General features: G+C 35.2%; 1 protein-coding gene across 5 annotated transcripts; it reads right to left on the bottom strand.

Moving 5' to 3' along the window:
* Positions 1-493: 493 nt before the first annotated feature.
* On the bottom strand, positions 494-19461 carry STX2 (syntaxin 2). Of its 5 annotated transcripts, none has more exons than XM_075168121.1 (11): positions 19246-19461; positions 12683-12754; positions 12084-12183; positions 10496-10570; positions 9420-9493; positions 9108-9216; positions 7314-7387; positions 7065-7202; positions 5535-5645; positions 4110-4158; positions 494-2594 (listed from the first exon to the last, which is right to left on the bottom strand). In XM_075168121.1, exons 1-11 carry the CDS (start codon positions 19273-19275, stop codon positions 2461-2463), a joined length of 966 nt encoding a protein of 321 aa, XP_075024222.1. In that variant the 5' UTR covers positions 19276-19461; the 3' UTR covers positions 494-2460. The 5 variants fall into 5 exon arrangements, with proteins under 5 accessions (XP_075024222.1, XP_075024218.1, XP_075024219.1 ...); XM_075168117.1 differs by having other exon boundaries at positions 4031-4158; positions 19240-19460; XM_075168118.1 differs by having other exon boundaries at positions 4031-4158; positions 19246-19459.
* Between the last annotated feature and the right edge of the window lie 74 nt (positions 19462-19535).

Raw genomic sequence — 19535 nt, 5'->3', positions numbered from 1 at the left:
GTCGCAGTGGCAATCTAAACTAAGTTTAAACATCAGCACAGGGGGAATGACTCCAGTTACCTCCTGTACGTTAGAACCCTGGATCTATTCCAGAATTTCCAGTTCTGGGGCAGGCAGGTAAGGGGAAGTTATTTTAATTCTATACTGTGAAAGATGCACTTTTATGAGGAATTTTTGAGAATACATCAATAGCTGTATTTAAATAAATCATTCCCATATTTTTCAAGTTTAATGTTAAAGCAAAATTCCGTGGGCACAGCTGAAATGAATAAATCCCATTAATGTCTTCATAATTATCTCTACACCCACTTTGATAATCTCTACACCTTTTTTGGTAAAAAGATTCAGGAAATACACGACCTTTACTCTAAGACCTAGGTATTGGTTGTTTGACATACGTCATTGCAAAAACATACCAGCCTTATTCAAACACTTACTGGAAATATTCACAAAGGTCGCAATAACATCATGAATATAAAAATAGCCAACAAGATACTTGCTTAGATAAATTTATTAGTGCATAGGTTAGAGATTTACTCCCCTCCAATATTAACAGAACAAAGAGGGTCATGTGGAAAACAAGTTTTGTTTTGTTTTAAAACAAACTCATTGAGGCAGCATGTAACAACAAGTAAAAAGTATGGAGTGGCCTATTCAAACTTCTGGTCTTGATGGGCAAATTATTGCATTATAAATAAAAAAATTCAACATGATGGGATTTTTGGAGGTCATTTTACCAGCTGTTAAACAGCAGAACTGATTTTTTCCCCCCAATCTAATTTGCGTATCTGTATAAATAATATTTACTGATAAAAATCTAGAAAACTATAGAATAAAAATATATTTTACCTAGAACAAGTACTAAGGCAACCAATCTTTCCTTACTTTGCATGTAAACTTCCTCACAAACATCAGTGAGTGTTCTGGACTTAGAGGTAAAGAAATTTGTTCATTAATGAAGCCGAAATTTTTCAAGCGACTTCTTTATGGCTAACTTACAAAAAGACCAATAGTAATGTTTTTTTCTTTTTTTTTTTTTTAAACATGTTTGACATCTGAATAGCTCCAGCACATTCACAGTATATTTGGAAAGCAAAGCAGGAATATTCATACATACAATAGAAGTTGTAAACGTTGCTAAATTTCATTAAGTCAACAGACTGAATTATAGTTTACTGAGTAACTTTGATGTCCGACACTTTCAACAAAACAGAAGTTTAAGAAGTCTAACCTTTTAGGACCGAGTTATTGCAGTTAACATTATAGTTGAGTATTTGGAAACATTGACAAGTGTAGTTTTAGACGGTGTTTAAAATGGCACACATTATACCTTCCTCTAATTGTCTTACAGTGTAAATGTATCTACATATCTACATGGATATCCTTAAACAATGACAAGTCAAAAATTCAAGTTACAAATATTTTACACACAAAATACAAAAATAACCTGTAACGTTAAATGCAGTTATTTGGTTACATTTGAAGTCTTTCAAGCTTTCAAGTCTTGCAAGCTAGCATTACAACAAGTATGTATATACTAAAACACTTCATATATGTTATATAACACATAAATTTCATAACAAATCAGTGTCTTAGTTTGTATTATGTTTCAGACTTTTCTGAGGGAGTTTATCCCTATGTGCTATATTCACACATTAGCAAGCTTCTGAATAAGAAATCTTGACTTGGCTTTATAGAAAGTAAGTGTGATTTTTGTCATACTCACATGAACAATATGGCTAAACTGATCCATCAGTTTCTTTTGCACAAGGATTATTTGGAAAATTATCTGCTCAAGTTCAAATTCGGTATGCTTCATTACTGCATTCTTGTAGCAGAAATGTTGCAACTAACTTTTTATTATAAAGGCAAGGAAGTATTTAAAGCAATTAACCTTAGTCACATTGAAAGAAAAAAAAAAACCTGGGAAGTATAAAAAAGCCTTTTTTTTTTTCTCTCAAGTGTAATGCAATAGGCAGGCAAATAAGTAGCCTTTTCAGGATAAAATATTTTAGTACTTGTTGGAGAAAAAATTTTTTATGTATAAAGCTTAGGTAGATTAAAATGAGTAAATAATTAATATACTTAAAGACAAGGCTACATCACATAAGAACGTTCACAAGAGTGCTAACAAAAGCAGCACTGGTAAGGTACTAAAATCCGTGATTAGAATTATATTAGCAATAGGAAAAAAAGCCAAACAGTCAAAACTCAATAGCCTCTGTTTGTAACACTGAGATATGAAAAAAATCCCAAGTTACTTTAGTTCAAAACAATTAAGAGCAAGTTTCAGTCTTACAAATGTATAGTTTATGATGAAAATCCATACACATCCTAATACATCCTGATCTTCATTTATAAGTAAACGTTAAAAGTGATTTTGTTTTCATTTTTAACCATTAGTGGTAGGTCATCATCATGCAACAGTGTAAGGCATCATTTATTAAAAAAGGTTTGGTTTTACTGAAGATGTATTTTGGAGTTTCTGAAGGTTCGTAACTCTTGGAATGTGCTTGCTATGATAGTGTTGTTGCTAGGATAATTCCAAGTATCAGAAGCAATACAGTTACACATATAATTATGAACATCAATTTCTGCAAAAAAGAGAGAAAAGTTGAGACTGAAATACCTTCTGAGATACAGAGCTGTTTAAATACATGCATAGCCACAGAAAATTAATAATACTGATACCTAATCTGAGTGTTTGGATTTCCTGTCTAAAGAATACTTACTGCTATGATTTCCTATTGTTAGTCTTTCTTTTCTAACATACACGTAACCATAGTTACAAGATAGAGCTATCTGTGTAACATTTCTGTATTTTGCTTCACAAAATAATTGTTATTACTCATACCCAACTTCTGTAAATATCATTACGTATAGAAACAGATGCAATAGTGAACATTTACTTATCAAGGTCAAGTCTAAGTACAGCAACATTGCTTACTGCCAACCTCCTTGGATAAATATTTGTAGCCTGCTCAAACCTTTACAATTGCACACTTAGTGGAATTCAATAAAACGTCAGTAAAAACATTGTGTAGGTAATAGCTCAGAAGAGCCGCAAGGGAGGAAAAGAAAAAAAAAAAAAGAGATGGGTTCTATGTAAATGCAAAGTCTGACATTAGGTCAGGTAGTTCTGACTATAAGCAATGATACAGTAAATCCTTCCTGTTATCTGCCCATAAACCAAAGCTGATAAGAAACTATAACATCAAAACTAAAAACTTACGACATTAGAAGAGTGTTAGTACAGAAAACTGAATTCCTGATTAGCTGTCTGAAATGACATCCCGCTCATAGTGCTTCATATATAGTTTGAAGATACTACATGTAAACAGTTGAGTTTCTATTGGACTCGGAAGAGTTATCTGCTATTTTCTACTTAGTCTGGCTAGGTGTTATCTTGACAAGAAGTGGTAGATTAGTACAGCAAAAATCTGAAGATTGAAAGAATTCTCAAATTTATGTCCTAAAATTCCAGTTGGAATCTATGCAGACTTCCTTTTACAAATACATTGTTATTTCCCACTGTTTCATTCAGTGTTAATAAACAGCTTTGTAAGAAATTTTAGGATGTTCTGCAAGCATAATAGCCAACTTCATGGTTGTAGATATCTACTTTTATGAAAATTCTACTTAAAACCATAGAAAACCCCATTTGATAAAGTTCCAAGTGTAACTAGTATTCCATATCTTAGTGCAGATTGTTTGCCGATGTGAACTTTCAGTATAAAAAAAAAAATCCAAAGGACTGCGAGACAATAATTGGATTTTTTGGTCTCATTTCCTTCTGTGTTTATGAGTCTTATGTAGTAACTGCATTCTGTAAATTTAGCAGCTTACCACTAGATGTCAGTTTTCAATATTCACATGCACAGCACTTTTATAGTATGCAGAGATAGAGGAGATCCACCAATGCATCTCAAGCCTAACCCCCCGATACTAACTGTACAGATATTAAGGGTTAGTAGAACAACACAAGTTACCAGAGCAAAACAAGAGCAAAATTAGTTGATTAGTTACTTACTGCCACACTGGCAGGAAGTCATGCATGCTGAGGTTATCCAAGCATCACCGAACACCAACAGACAAACCAATAATTAGACCAATTACGGCAATCAACACCAATGAGACAATGATAATTATCCATATTTTCTGTCAAAAAACAAGGTATTATTATTTTAATATCAAGCACATTGAGACTTGCATTTCTTTTCATTTTTTAAAATAGTCAGTTTTTAGATGCACACTCATTTTTATTAAAGCCTGCAGTATTCTCAAATTGAGATAAATTTATCTGTACACTCTTGCATGCATAAGAATAAACATTTTTAAACAGCGTTTACAGATAAACTAGTGTGATTAATACCTATACAGTTATCAAAGATGGAAAACCACCATTTACAAATACATTAAGTGGGCTCTTTTGACACTTAAATAATTTTTTTTAAAATGTAACAGATGTGTTATCTATATGTAGATATCTGTCTACCTATATAAAGATATATTATTCCCTCAAATCCAACTTGCCATTAAAAAGCCTCACAAAATTGCACAGCATCTCAAAAGGGGAAATTACAATGTTAGAGGAACGCTTCATTCACTCTGCAATCATGCAGTTACAAAATATAAAAATAAATTACTTAGTAGTTTGATTTCAGAATACATTATTTGGCTTTCTGATGGGAAGAAAGTTATTGAAACACAGAAGTTTCCATGCCAATGGAAAATGCCTGAATGTTACTTTGAACTCAATTCCTCCACAAAATTGAGTGTCATGGTTTAACATCACGCCCTTTCCAGAAGGAAGATCCCCCTAATCTAGTACTTTTACAAGAGTACAAAAGTAGTTATCTGTAAAAAGAATAATTACAGATGGAATTCTAAAAAAGTAAACCTGCTTCAGCAAAACCAGTAATTTTATTTTTCCTGCTAACATGGTGATTTTATAGCTATAAATCCAGGTAAGTTTACCAGTGATAAAGATCCAAAAACCTTCAAGCCTATTTAGAGTCTGAATAATTTAAGGTATCATAGTAGTTGATAAGAAGAACCTGTGAATTTATCTGCTAGCATAATATATAAATTCTTTTTTTGGGGTTTTTACAGTCTGTAACGACAGCTTTTTAAGTGGGAAATTGTGAACATAGCCTTAGCTGTGCATGAATTGCTTATCCATTTTTGTAGTACAAGAAGTTTCTGTCCTCTACTGTTAATATCATTTTTTAATATTAACTATAACAAAGTAATTCACATTGGAAATGTTCCGATTTCTTCTGGATTTTGGGGTTTTTTTTGTTTGTTTGTTTGTAAAATCCTTTGGTAAATCTTCCTCTCTCATACACTAATTTATAACAATGTTTTCTAATCTAATTTTAAATATCACAACTACCGAAAAGTAAAATGCATATATTAATTCTACCTTGAAGGACTGTTTACAATTAAAAAAAAAAATCAACTAAAATTGAAGGTCGCTTCATACTGTGCTAAGTTAATATACCAACTAGCACAATTACAGAAAGATAGCATACCCTTCGTGCTTTACTTTGATATTTAACTGCCTTTTTTGTCTCCTCTTTTGCATGTTCCACGTAATCTGATGCATTCATCACGTTCTTTTCTATGTTGTTGATCATTTCACCCTTAAAATGAAATTTTAAAGAAAAAAATTTTATTATTGGAATCCACAGCTCCTTGTTTAATGAACCTAAGAGAAGAAAGGCTACAGAACATCAACGATTATTTTCAACAAGTGAATAATGTACATATTAGTGGCTGACATTTTTTCTGCTTTGATGTGTAAAGGAAAAAAGGAATGAGAAGCAAGGGCTCAAAGTTCTAACTAAACAAGGAATATTCATGGGCAGGGCAGGCGTATTTCTCCCTTTTGCAGGAACAAATACTGAACACCTGAAAACATACCTTTGAATGTGAGGTATGTTTTAACAGCCAAAACTAAAACTGACATACTAAAGAGGTCAGAAATCCCTGTCATGCCTGGAAGCGGGAAAGGATATTGACTATTTTGACACAAGGTTCAACAGTTATCTAAGAAAATACACAGATATCATAGCAACTTCAAAAGTTCCTCAGAATTGGGGGTTTAGAATGTCAGTACATAACAAATTCAAATTAATTGTGATGAATGAAATTTGGTAATGAAATGGGAGGATTGGTGAAAAATTACAGTAAGTCTATTACCTGTGTTTCTGTCCATCAGAAGAAATAATCAGCAGCAGTAAACAGCAAAGCATTAAAGAATGATGCACAAGTAACTTTTGTTCACTTCTAATTCAAAAGAAAACTGCTACCAATTTGTCTTGGCTATCTATTTAATAATCAAAGCAACACAGGACTTCTAGAACAAAACCCAATAAAAAAAAATAATAGTCCTTTTCAGGAAAGTTTCTCTCCTGAACATTATTCTTTTCACTTTCCTGCATAAGTCAAAGAATTTTAAGAACAGAAGTTAAAAATATTTTTGTTAGATAATTGGTATGTAAAGACTACAAATAGAATGAATTTACGTACATGTGAAGACAAAGCTTCTAAGAGGCGACTTGAATAACTTGTCAATCCCTTTACATTCGTGTTAGTTATAACAGTAATTATACGTTTGTATTATGTGCAAGTTGATACATCCTTGCTAACGCACACTTTATTCTGCCACAGTAGTCCTTTACCATGTCTGTGAGAATCCTAAATTCTCAAGATGTTAGCCAGCATTCCAGGAGAGAGTTGTTCTTACTTAAACATGCACAAAATGTTCAGACATACTGCAATATAAGCATGTTGAAGAAAATATTAAGTATACCAACTGAAAAGAAAGTCTATGCTTAGTTATTTATAGCGTATACTACGAGTACATCTAGATTGTACGTTTGTCTAAAACAAAACAAAAACCTTTAGTGATTAACTTTCATATATTCTAATCACAGTCAAAAACCACTGCAAGTCTGTATTATCTGAACATAAGCAATTGTTTCTGCATATTTCAAAGAGGAAGACTGGGGAAAAAAAAAATCCCACTTACGTAAATGTGTTTGAATTGGTTCATTTACCTGAGTCTCAACAAACATTGCCATATCCATAAACATTTCATGTAGTTCCCGTATGCTAGACTCCAGTTTCATAATATCCTTGTGACGTGACTCAATTTCATTCAGAGCTTGCCTAGTTATTTGAGAGTCTGATATAATCTTTGGGAGAAAGAAAAAAGATATGGACATATGTAAGTATATGCTGACACACTTCTAAATAGCAGAAGCAGCAGAATAGAAGAGAGACATAACTGGACCAGAAATACATACATCAGAAGTGAAAATTGAAGGATTACCACTCTCTAACATTTCTTCCAGTTCCTCATCAGTAGTGGTCTTTCCAGCTAGGATAAAAACAACAGTAATTCATATAACATTACTTATTCATTATTGAACATAAAATTTTACATATCAGGATGACAATTCAAAAAAAATTATTGTATAAAGCATTTTTCAGGATAAAATAATGTAGTGTTTAGCCATTACCAACTGCCATTTTGTATATGAAAAAAAACCCAGAAAATATCAAGTAATAGTCAGAAAACAAATGTAAATTCAAAGCTACGATGAAGAATTCCTGGTTGGTGTGTTTGTGGTTTGTTTGGGACTTTTTTTGGTCAAATTGAAGAGTTTGATCAGAAACTTTTACAAGGTACATATGAACCTTGTTAAGTGGAGTGTTTTTCAGAAGAAAGAACTTGAGATACAGAATATTTATATAACATTCCATCATGTCACACTGGTACCTAATTTATTCGCTCCCCACCACTGTGTGGGCAATAAAATCTTTATGCAAGTTTGATTTTACCAACACAGGATTACATTAATATTCCACGTAGAGAAAATGATCACCCATAGCATACCATCACTTCTACTTTCCATAATACATCTAACAATCGATGCAGTTTATTATTGCATGTTTAAGCAAACTGAATCCTATTGATCACACTGGTATGACAAATGCCAAGTGTTACGAGTTACACAACACATTCAAATGATTTGTATTGTACAGTTTTAAAAATTATATATCAAATCTCTGTTCTTCCCATGTAAAATACGTTGAATATCTGTAATAACTTATATAATTCTGTCCTATCAGATGAAAGTTACACTTTGAATATTACTTTCTGATGTTAATACTCAAGAATGCTGTAAAACCTGCTTTAAAATTTTTAGTGCTGAGGAAAAGCTGAAGGCTCTAATTGGCTTATAACAACATTAACTTAAAAGAACCATGTCCTGAAATATTAAGGTCCCTCCCCTCAAATGTAGAGGTAAAGAAGAATTTAACTTGCCCAATAAACTTTACTGAAATGCTGAATTGAACCATTAGCATGAGAGGCTAATGACAAATTTGAGAAGCCCATGAAAGGCAGAGTCTTCTTATAATTTGCCAACTTCTCTGTTTGCATTTCCTATTTCAGCATTATATGTATTAGCTTTTACAGGAGATATTCAGAAAGGCTAATTTTAGGTACAAGACTGTTATGGATTTTTTTTAGACACCTTCTGAGGTAGATGCTGCAGTTCAGAGTAGAGTCAGGTACCTTTCTGAATAGTCCTCGTAATAATCAATGATGAAATAAGTCAAACGTGAGTCAGTCAACAAATGATTAGACTACATATAACGGCAGCACTGACTTTATGTCAGCTGAATTTAACAAATTTTCTTATTGACAAAAATAGCATAGCATAAAAAGAGATGCTGTCCTGTTTAGCATGTTAATTTTGGAATGGCTTTTAGTAACACCTGCAATCTTCAGAACGCAGCTTTTCTTAATGTTTTGTTTAAAGTTGCAACATTGGAAATTAATGAAACAAAGAAACAAGATATTGTCTTTCATAATTTTCAACATAAAAGAAATTATTTATTGAATATTCTCTATTTTCTTTACAGCTGTTCTGAAGAGTAGTATCAAAGGTTTATGTCATTCTTTTCCCTCACACGCTTCAAGAAGATGTCCAAGACGTATGATGCTTTGTACCATCTTTAAGTAACAAGAAACAAGGGAGGTACTAACAACACAATTAATCTTTTTTAAAAAGCATATTCAGGTCACTTACTTATCTCTAATTGTCTCTGTATCCGACCTTTGCTGCGTTCTCGAAAAAGAGTTTGGGTCTCGTTGTATTCCGTCATGACCTCCACAAACTTGTGAGCTAATACAGAGTGCTGTTTTTTGAGGATTTAAAAATGTGGAACAAACATGTTTATTTTTCTTGATACAGCAAATACTACTGCACAACAAGTGAAAGTGGTATTTACATTCCAACAAAACAGAACATGAAGTTCTGAAACTATTTCAGAAAAGTGAAACTCACTCTCCGATTTACTAGAATCTTTTTATTTTTTTTAAACTTATTAAGTGATCATACCTGTGTTTTTCTTATCCTGAGGTCCACTGATGTCCGATTAGCATTTTCGCCCTGATCAAAACTTTGTTCAATAGCTAAGAACAATACAAGAATATTATGAGTCAATGTTCAGTATAATTATTTAATAGTGTAGCTCAGTTACTTTGTAAATACTATTAATTATTACTTTTTTCATGTATAAGCTCCCCACAGACATGTTTAACAGTTCAGGGGGAAGAGAGGAGGTGGCAGTGATACATATATATATATATAAAAAAATATAAATATATAAAATAAAAATTTTAAATAATTTCGATAATTCGTACAGATCTTAAAACACAGTCACTACTTCAGTAGTCTTAACAGAATCACACTACTGCCTATTACTCTGGAAAAATTTCACAAGCTGTAACAAAATGGGCTGCTCTTACAGTTTAAACAATAAAAATCACACCCTAGTGTTTATGGAAGGACAAAAGCATATAGTAATTATAATATAGTAACATTAAAACACTCAATATATTTCAAAACCTATGCTAAACAATCAAGGCATACTCATAGGGGGATGCCACAGCAAAATTAGCTAGTCTGAATTTAAAATACAATAGGTACTCTAGAGCAATTCCCCATGTGGACATTTATGCCATGGAGACTGTCATTTGGCAGTTAAAGTTAATCTTCTTCCAAAACATCATGACCAAAAAACAGCATTTCAGTGGCAGAATACACTTCTCACAGAGGAATTACTTTGCACTGTAATTTTCTAGGTTATTTCTGAAAGCAAGCAAGCTCTTTGTCCTGTTCCACAAACTAGGCTGTGCTGAGACCTGGTATTTATCAGCAGTGAAGCTTGCCAAGGAGGAATAAAGTAGAGGATGATACTGTTACTGACATGGGCTCTACCTTAGTTGGCAGGGAGGTGGTTCTCTCTCTCTCTCTCTTTTTTTTTTTTAAAAAGAGCTGTACAATACAATTTATGCATACATAATGCAGCTTTTGAAGTTCAGAAGTTCAGCTGCAATGCATTAAGTTTGTAACACTGCTACCATCCTGAATCATTACAAGCAACGGTAGTTTTATTTCTCCTCACAACTTACCCTTTAACCTGGCTCGGATTTTATTAGCAATCTTCTTTATTTCCTCATTTAATTCTTCAAGTTCTTCCTTTGTTCCTTTAAAAAAAAACATGAAATTTTTTTTTAGAACCATTAATAATTGGTAATAGTAAGCCAGCAACCGTCTATAACTCTGCCTTGCAATCTCATAATCGTATTCAGCACAACCATGCGGAGTAGTAGTTTATTATATTCCTAAGTACTTTAAATACAATTTTTGTAACAGCATACTATCAGATGCCTGCTTCTTATGACAGGCTCTTACACTTGGGAAATGTTATTACCAAATCACCAACTAAACCACGTGATAAAATATTCCATGTTTTTTCTTAATGTAACGCTTTCAGAGTAATATTCGTTTGCTAGTCAAAATGAAAGTTCACTGAAGTCTATCAAGTGAAAATACAGATTTATCTCACTTTATTTTAGTTCTGTTGTTTATCACAGACTCATTTCTTTTACCCTTATTAGCATAACTATACCATGCACTACCTATATATTTTCTGAAGAATACTATACAGAGTATTCATGAAGAACTTAGCTAGATGTGTTATTTGGTTTACTGAAGACACTAGATTCACAAGAGCATATACTACTTACAAGCAATGTCATGTTCCTACACAGTGCAGCTGCATTAATGAGCACAATTTTTAGCACAAACACAAGATGATAAATGAGCTGAGACCACAGATTTTAAACATTCAGATGAACCCTTATTAAACCTGAGATTCATTGACTGTATATGATCAAGACAAAAAGCAGTCTGCAAAATTATTCGTAAGAATACAAACATATGCCCATCCATAAACAAAGAAAATAGGGGGAAAATAAAAACTAACATCCAAAGTTCAGTTTTCATCAACAAGAAGATAAATGTTAAGCTAACGTCGCAACATTCCACAAAAATATCTCAGCATCTTTTCTTCCCTCTTCTTTAAGGGCTGCCCATGAACCCAAGGAAGTCTTGAATTAAGAAGTGTTGAGGACAGAGAAGGTTCCATGTTTCTGGGTAAGTTCCCTAAACTTTTGAGTTCTCTGTTCAGAAAGCATATCTTGACTTTCAGCTTTGGGGTTACAGCCTCTAAAAATAGGGCTCCAGCATGGAATTCTTACTACCACTGAAGCAGCTGGCTGTAGCGTTAGTGTTAGACAGGATCTTGCCCCTACTGAAGCATAAAGAGAAGATGATGGCTCTACCGTATGAGCTTCAGTTGACAACTTCAACTTTTTCACAAATTAAAAGAAATGCAAGTAGCCTCTAAGTTTCTCAAGACACAATCAATTTCAAGATACCATATTAAAATGAGTTTTGGTCTAGCAAAGGTTTGGATGATGCAACAAATATTCTTAAAATGTATTTATTCGAATGAGACTCAAAAAAGGTAAAACTAAGCAAATGAAAATGTTAATTCAATATTAAATATGGACATATTTAAATAAATAAATAGTGTTACATTTTGCATTCTGAACACCTGAAGTTCTATTCCTATAGATAGCTAAAACAAACAAAAAAATTTATTTCAGAATATCTAGCCACACATATCTGAAATCTAAAAAAAGTGATACTCACTTCCTTCAGGATTTGGTGCTGACAGGATAATGCTGTGCTGCTTTTTCACTTCTTCCACATTTTGTGCTATTTTTGCTATATTATTTCTAAGTTCCTCAACCTAGAGGAAGAGAAATATGGCAATGGAAACATTAGAATAATTCAGGGCAAAGATTTTTTTTTTTTTTTAAACTTTGGTAATAAAAATGGTAAAGTATTTCATTGCAACATTTGTAAGTATCTGACAGAAATCCCAGCAGAAATGTTGACATTTAGACAGCTTTCACTTTTTTTTTCTGAGAAAAAATGGTATTCTTAATAGCAAATATATTCTGTATGGCCAGAAACTTAAGTGCTACTATTCTTAATGAAAAGATTTTAAAATTCTATAAGCAAATTCCTTGTCAACAGGGAGTTAAAAATACTTCTGTGCAGTAAAGACAGAAAATACCCTTAAATAAACAAGCAAAAGCGTTACCAACATTTGATTTGGCATACCATTACAAAGCATATTGGGGGGGTGGGGGGTGTAGATGAATTGTTAAACCTAATTATAGAAATTAAAAGGCACAGAAAGAAAACTGTAAGTCTTTAATGCATGGTGAAAACTATAACTTTACCTGTTGGAAAAAGTCATCCATAAAATGGTCTTTTTCAACAACAACTGTCTCCCCATCTTCATTTCCTTTACACTGTAAAAGACAACAAAACAAATCTATGAAATAAAACTCAGGATACTGTTCTGAAACAACTATGACTTCTTCCACATTGCTACTGCATACACATTTTTATCAATAGTCTGCAAAGTCCTCTCCTGAGGACTGTAATCTAAAAACAAATAAGCAGAGAGGTCAAAGAAAGTCACCTGACTACCACCAAGTTGTGAATGCTAAGGCATGTACTCCTCCGTAAACAACATCAGGACAGAACCAGTCTGTCAGTGATGCCACAGTTTTTATTACCTGTCTTAAAAATTATTAAAATACAATTTGGCATATAAATGTTCTCTCACAGCATAAAGATAATTTCACAGTGAGTCCCACATGAACTGAAAATAATATTCGGTTTACTGAGACAGCAAATAGAACCGTCTCAAAGAAATACTAAGAGGGGTGGTGATGACTGACTTGTCAAACATTTAATGAAAGCTAGCACAAAAAGCTATCAACATCTGCTTACTAGTTTTGCCCTTGGGTGTTCCAAGGCTGCCATTCCACACCAATTTAGACATAATTATGCTACACTAAACTATACATGCATTACATAATTGAGAAACCCTTAGAACAGCAACCAAGGAGGCAGAAGCTCAAGTTGACAGGCTGTCACAGATCTCCAGGGTAACAGCCCAACACGTTCCGAGTCACACCTCCCTAACCCTTAAGCTAGCCCAGCAGAATATATGGATCTTGACAGTAACTGAGATTCAAATTTGCTCAAAGGACGAGAGAATTAACATGCATCATATACAGGCAAAGACTTCCAGCTTCCGTGTTCTCTAGTACCCTCTGTAGAACACACTGTTTGAACTGCATTGAATCAAAATTAGAACAAGGTATTATTCTACCATAAAGTCAGTGAGTTATCTGTTAGAAAAAAACTACAAGATAGGTAACATTAAGGGATTTTCATGTTCAAAACTCCTTTTTTCTTACAAGCCCCTCTGCTTTTGACCTTCTAACACCCACTTTATGCTCCTGAACCTTGATCCTATTACCCAATAAGGCCCTTTGTTTCTGGTTTTATTAAATTAGGTGACGTGTATTATTTGCATGACAATTCTGTAATTTAATCCAATGTCAAACACTGCTATTATCTAATAAAGAAGGTTATACTCAGTGATGATCTACGCATCAAAATCTACTAAGACTGACCCAAATCTTCAAGGAAAGTTATTACTTATACTTTGTGACAGTTCCTTTGCTGCAAATTCAGGGAGTGCATAAAGCCCTATGACAAAATGTTTGTCAGAAATCACCTGGTTTTTATGCGCAGGGGGAACCATAATGCCTCAACTGGAATAAAGGAATTTCGATGTTACTGCTCTCCTGGACCACCCTTGAATCATTCATAATGCTGTGTCTCGTTGAAGACTTTTTGTAGTTACTCATTTTGGGAAGACGATTGCTAGAATTCAGTATTAAAGAATCTGTCCTTAGGGATTGTAATCAATTAACAGTCTTGCTTAATACAAATATGCAAGGAAGTCTGTGCCCAAATGAACTTACTCAACTTTTACCCATACCAGAGACTGCAGTGCTACAAAGCTATCAGTTATAAGTTAATATTTAAGAATGAGCTACTTTAAAGATGTTTAATTTCATTATCTATGTAAAAGAACACCTCCTGCTTACATGTACTGAGTAAAGAATAATCTTTCTAACTGTTTATAACCACATCCTGTATTTAGTTAATTGAACTAAGAATAATGAAAATAGTATCAGCTAAAAGATTCAGCCTGTCAGCTTTTAGTTTGGTCAGAAGATCTTAGTAAAACATTAAACACCTGAGTGAATCTTGAACAAATGAAAAATACAAAAATCTTACTCAGAAGTCTTGCTTGTGGATGCTAGCCTGGAAGGAAGCAATCAAGATTACCCACCCTGCAGTCAGTTCCACATTCATTTCACTTTCACATTTGGTTGCAACACCACCAATGACAGATCAATTTGCTGCCTACAAATTGTTGAAGGATTTATGGACAGCCTACCTTGAACACCAGCACTTGAAAGACATCTAATGACTTGTCAACCTCTATTCTCTACGTTCTTAAAACACCACTTACCTAAAATACAGCTTATTTGCTAACTCTCTTCAACTTAAGTGATGCACCTTCTTTTGACAAGCATACAATTCAACCAAGGACTCACTTTTGTCATCAAGTTTAGTAGAAAAATATCGCTTCTCCTAGACCTTACCTCCTCAGTATAAACAGTATCACAAAAGGCTGATAAAAAGTTTCACGTCAACGCCAAGAGCAATCTAATGAAATCTGTTTGCAGCTCATACCTTGACCTTGGGACTGAAAGTCTGGGCCATACAGCTCCATAAACATTCATAGACTTATAAAATATATCAAGTTCCCTCAAAAGTTGGTTTACATGACAGAATCCAGATATTCAGACATTATCATTTCTCAGCTTCAAGTAGGGGCCATCCTGATGGTTCATGAAACTTCTGACATTTCCCATACCTTACAGAATTGCAGAAATAAGGCTAGCTTGAGATGTCTTACCAAATTAATTACTGAACTTTGAAATTGAAAACAGCTTTTGACCTAAAAATGACTATTACTTGCCCTTGAAATTCCAATCAAGGTTAGTTTTTTCTCAGTCCAGATCACCTGTATTCCTCTGGCAGGCTGCAAGGATAATAACTGACCACCATCATCCCAACGAATCAGATCCAAAGAGTGGGTTATAGAGTGTTAGAGTTTCTCCTTACAGCATCAGTGTTTCAAGAAATTCTTTTATATCAGAGTAGCCAAGGAGGGCTTACAGAGGGCCAAGGAGATCTGTCAGGCAGCTTTGGCAGGTCAATCATTAATATGCATTAATAGCATTACTGTACAACCAGAAAAACATCATATGGTAACCGTCTACAAGAAATTACTTTATGCTGCTATGACATGGAAAATATACAGCTCATCTTCAGAAAATTCCATGTTTGAACAGAGACTAATATAAGAGGTTAACTCGGGGAAAAAAAAGAACTCCGTAATGTTTTCCTCCTTCTGAAAAGTATCCTTTTACATTTTTTTTCCATACCACCCAATTCTACCAATTTTAACTTTTATGACTTTGTGGTTCTTCACTCATTCCTAAACAGTTTTGGGGGCATTAAGTGAATGCCCAAGAAATAGTTTACAAAAAATCAATGCAGTTCTGTTCAAGCTACAGGTCCTTGTTTTTTTTTTTTTTAAAAAAAAAAAAAAGGCTACAATCAGATATAAATGTATTTTTCAAAGGTTATGTCTCAGATATCCTCAGTAACACTCAAAGAGTAAAGAAATATAAAAAGGATGTATTTAAAATGATTCACCGATCAAGCAAGAAAAATGGATTTCAATAGATAGCTCTGCATCCCTTTCAGCATATAACAAGATGGTAATTTTTAAGCCATATTAACAATGCACTCCAAACTTCAGATCTAAAACATCACAGGTAAGCAAAGACTGTTTACATCCTACCTCTTTCTTAAATGATTTAACAACAATAACAAAAAAGTTTGCATGAGTTCTATTAACAGACCTTTAAAAGGACATATGTTTTTAATATCTGACACTGGCTGAATGTGCTGAACTGAGTGTCTAAACACAGATCCCACAGCTCTTTTTAAGTCATTTTAAGATGGACTTGTATCCCTGAACAGTAAACCATTGAAAGCTGGGAGAATATTTTACACAATCATGCTATGTACTTGCCCTGTTTTTTTTTCTTCCCTAAATATCCACTATCAACCACTGCTGAAAACAGCGTATTAGATCAGAGAGAACCTTTTATTCTTCTTTTAATCTTACACTCATTTGCACTCAAAATAACTAAAGCCAGTATGGGATTTGATCAATTGTCCAATTAATTGTATTAAAGGTCAATTCAAACAGCTGAAAGAAGTTCATTTTGGTCTTTAAAATAATCCCCTAGAAGTGGACGAATACAATTATGGTTGCTATCTTCTGAAAGTGCATGTACTTTACAAGACTCTTTCCAGTTAGAAAATAAGAAGCAACATTATCTGAAGGCTATATAATCTGCATGTCTTCAACAATTTCTCCAGCAACTATTTTAGCACTGTTTAACTGCCTTAATACAATGTATTAACAAAAGTATCAAAAAGTTATGATAATTTTATGTTAATGGACTGCAAACATTGATAAGTAACATTTCTCCCTCTTCTTTATAAAAAGAAAGGGAAATATAGGAAAATGTTACAACTTTTAATGACAAAATAGTTTGCTCGCTATCAAATAAAATCCAGGAACACACAAATGAGGACATGTAAACTTAAATTTACATTTCTGCTAAAGGGAATACTGTATTTAGTTAAAACGGGTCAGTGAAGACTGGCTAAAGTACTAGGATCTTGAACTACTTATGTATCACATTGGGTCTTTGGGGGAAACGAGGTGGATAGAACTTACATGTAAGGTACAACCAAAGTAACACACAATGACATTCTTATATTAAGGGAAAGAGACAAGGCATAGTTATTCCTGAAGATTCTGCAGGCCCAGGCCTGTTTAAAAACCACAATGTATATGCTCTACCCTTCACTTAATGATTTAGCCAAATAAAATACAATGGAACTACAATAATCAAACTGAAACAGTTCAGAAAGTAGGCAAATAAATGTTAATACATTACTTCTTTAGATTATTTATTCCTTTTCAAAGCAATCTTATCTATGTGTGATCAAGGATCACTGTTCAAAGCATTTACACTACTAAGGGAAAATCACAAAAACATGATCTTTTTTGGTCTTTCAGATAAAGATGCAAGATGGAAGTTGCTACTTCCATGAGTTCCCTGCGGAAATCAAGTTTTACAAAAGCCATCTCCCTTGGGTATGCAACTTTTCAAAACTTCATGTCAACTACACATTTTTAAGTGATAAAATGTAGACTGGATCTTCAATAACTTCCACCTTCATTTGATGTTTTATTTTCTTCTAGTTAGAAGAAAACTTCAATCTTAAGTCTCTAAGCTATTTGTTAATTCTACAGGCAGTGAAAATTATGTTGATGAACATATGAAGCACTTCAGCAATACTGACCATTGTGTTTAAAGTAGTAGCTTGCTGCAGTAATGTTTCAGTTAAAGTAGTAGCTTGCTGCAGTACAGTAATGTTTTCAGATGTCAAATACTAAAAACCCCTATGTGCAGTTCCTTTAAAAACTGTTAACAAGTTAACAAGTATCTAAGGGTGGGGGGGCTAGGTTTTTTTTTTTTGTAATTAAAAACCCCATACAACAGACCACTGCTGCTTCCCCTCAGTCAGAATGAAGTCTATGTGTTTACAAGTATAAATTAAAAAGCAAATTCAGATGGCCATTTGCTGCTTCCTCTTTCTGGGAACCGTGCACCATCACTGAAATCTGGCACATATTCCTACAACCTGGACATGTTTAGAAATAGGAAAAGCAAGTATACTCAAAAGAAATTATACATTTCTCTGGCATGACTCCGAAACATCCTTCCTGGTAAAGATACTGTAATGTAATCATGCGAAAACTTTTCAGATGCCAATTCATCCTTTTGGAGAAGAAGACAAGACAACTGGTAATTCCATCACTTAAAAATGGACCTTCCAAAATGTGTTTTGTGGTCCAGAAGATATGAACTTAGTTTTAAGATGAACAAGCCCCAAACCTGCATGCAGCTCAAAACACAGGCCAACTTCTACATATATGTGGAGTCCTAGAACTATCACACGAACTCCTGTCTGTTCTCCATTTCCATTTCTTTTCAGGAAAAAAAAAGTCAAATATCCGTTAATTTTAACCAAGCCATATCCTGTTGAAGACAGACATGATGGTCTGTCCATCTCCCTCCAACTCTCCCTTCTTTTTTAGGATACTGTTTTCAAAGCACAAATAAGGAAAAGGAAAAGAGCATGCAAACATAACCAGCTACCATTTTGTAAACACACGGAAAATAAAATCTGCAAATAGCGTTATTGACGCATTACTGGTTAAACAGTTCCCAGGCAGATAAATCTACCTCGCTACACCACGGACAGTTCGAAAACTGAAACGCGCTAGAGGTCAGGAGGAAGCGGGGAAGGTGATCTATAAAAATCGGAGAAGCAAGAACTTCGCAGCGAGCTCCCCAGGCTCCGACGCGCCTCGCCGGCTCTCGGGAGGAAGCCGCCCCCTCCCCGAGCAGGGAGCTGGAAAACAGCGGGCGGCAGCCGGAGCCCTCCCTGCCCCCAGGGACGCGGCCGAGGCGTTGGCCCCGCGGATCCCGCAGCGGAACACCAACCTTCCCGCCGCTGACCGTTACCTCAGGCGGCGATAGCGGCCCGCGGGGCCCTCGGCGCCTCGCACTCCGCCTTTGTCCCCTCCCTCCCGCCTCGCTCCTCGCCTCAGCCCGCCGCCCCCCTTCCCCGGGAGCCTCCCCGCTCTCCGCGCTCGCCCCGCCGGCCGCGCCGCTCCCGACCTGCCCCGAGCCCTCACCCTCACCCTCACCTCTGCCAGGTCGGCCAGCCGGTCCTTCATCCCCGCAGCGGCTCAGCGCCTCCCCGAGACTTCCCCGGCCGCTCCTCGCTCGCTGCTGAGGGCCGCCCGCGCCCGGCCCGCTGCTGCCGGGGCCGCCTCCCCCTCCTCCCCGCTCGGCCGGGCGCTGCGGACGGGCCGCGCCACCTCCCCACTCTCCTTCCGCGGTGCGAGGGGCAGCGGCCACGCCCCCCCCCCCGCCCAATGTCACAGCAACCGCTGGCCGCGCCGCGCATGCGGGGAAAGGGCGGGGACGAGTGTGC

The sequence above is a fragment of the Calonectris borealis genome, chromosome 18 (genome assembly GCF_964195595.1).
Source record: "Calonectris borealis chromosome 18, bCalBor7.hap1.2, whole genome shotgun sequence".
NCBI lineage: Eukaryota > Metazoa > Chordata > Aves > Procellariiformes > Procellariidae > Calonectris > Calonectris borealis.
This window is presented reverse-complemented; position numbering and strand designations above follow the sequence as displayed.

What these genes read in the sequence shown, in the direction of transcription:
- STX2 (XM_075168121.1), bottom strand. Translation starts at nt 19,275, where the DNA reads ATGAAGGACCGGCTGGCCGACCTGGCAGAG. An exon ending in GGCTGGCCGACCTGGCAGAG is followed by an intron (nt 12,755 to 19,245) that starts GTGAGGGTGAGG and finishes TGTCTTTTACAG; the next exon opens with TGTAAAGGAAATGAAGATGG. An exon ending in AGCACCAAATCCTGAAGGAA is followed by an intron (nt 10,571 to 12,083) that starts GTGAGTATCACT and finishes TTTTTTTTAAAG; the next exon opens with GAACAAAGGAAGAACTTGAA.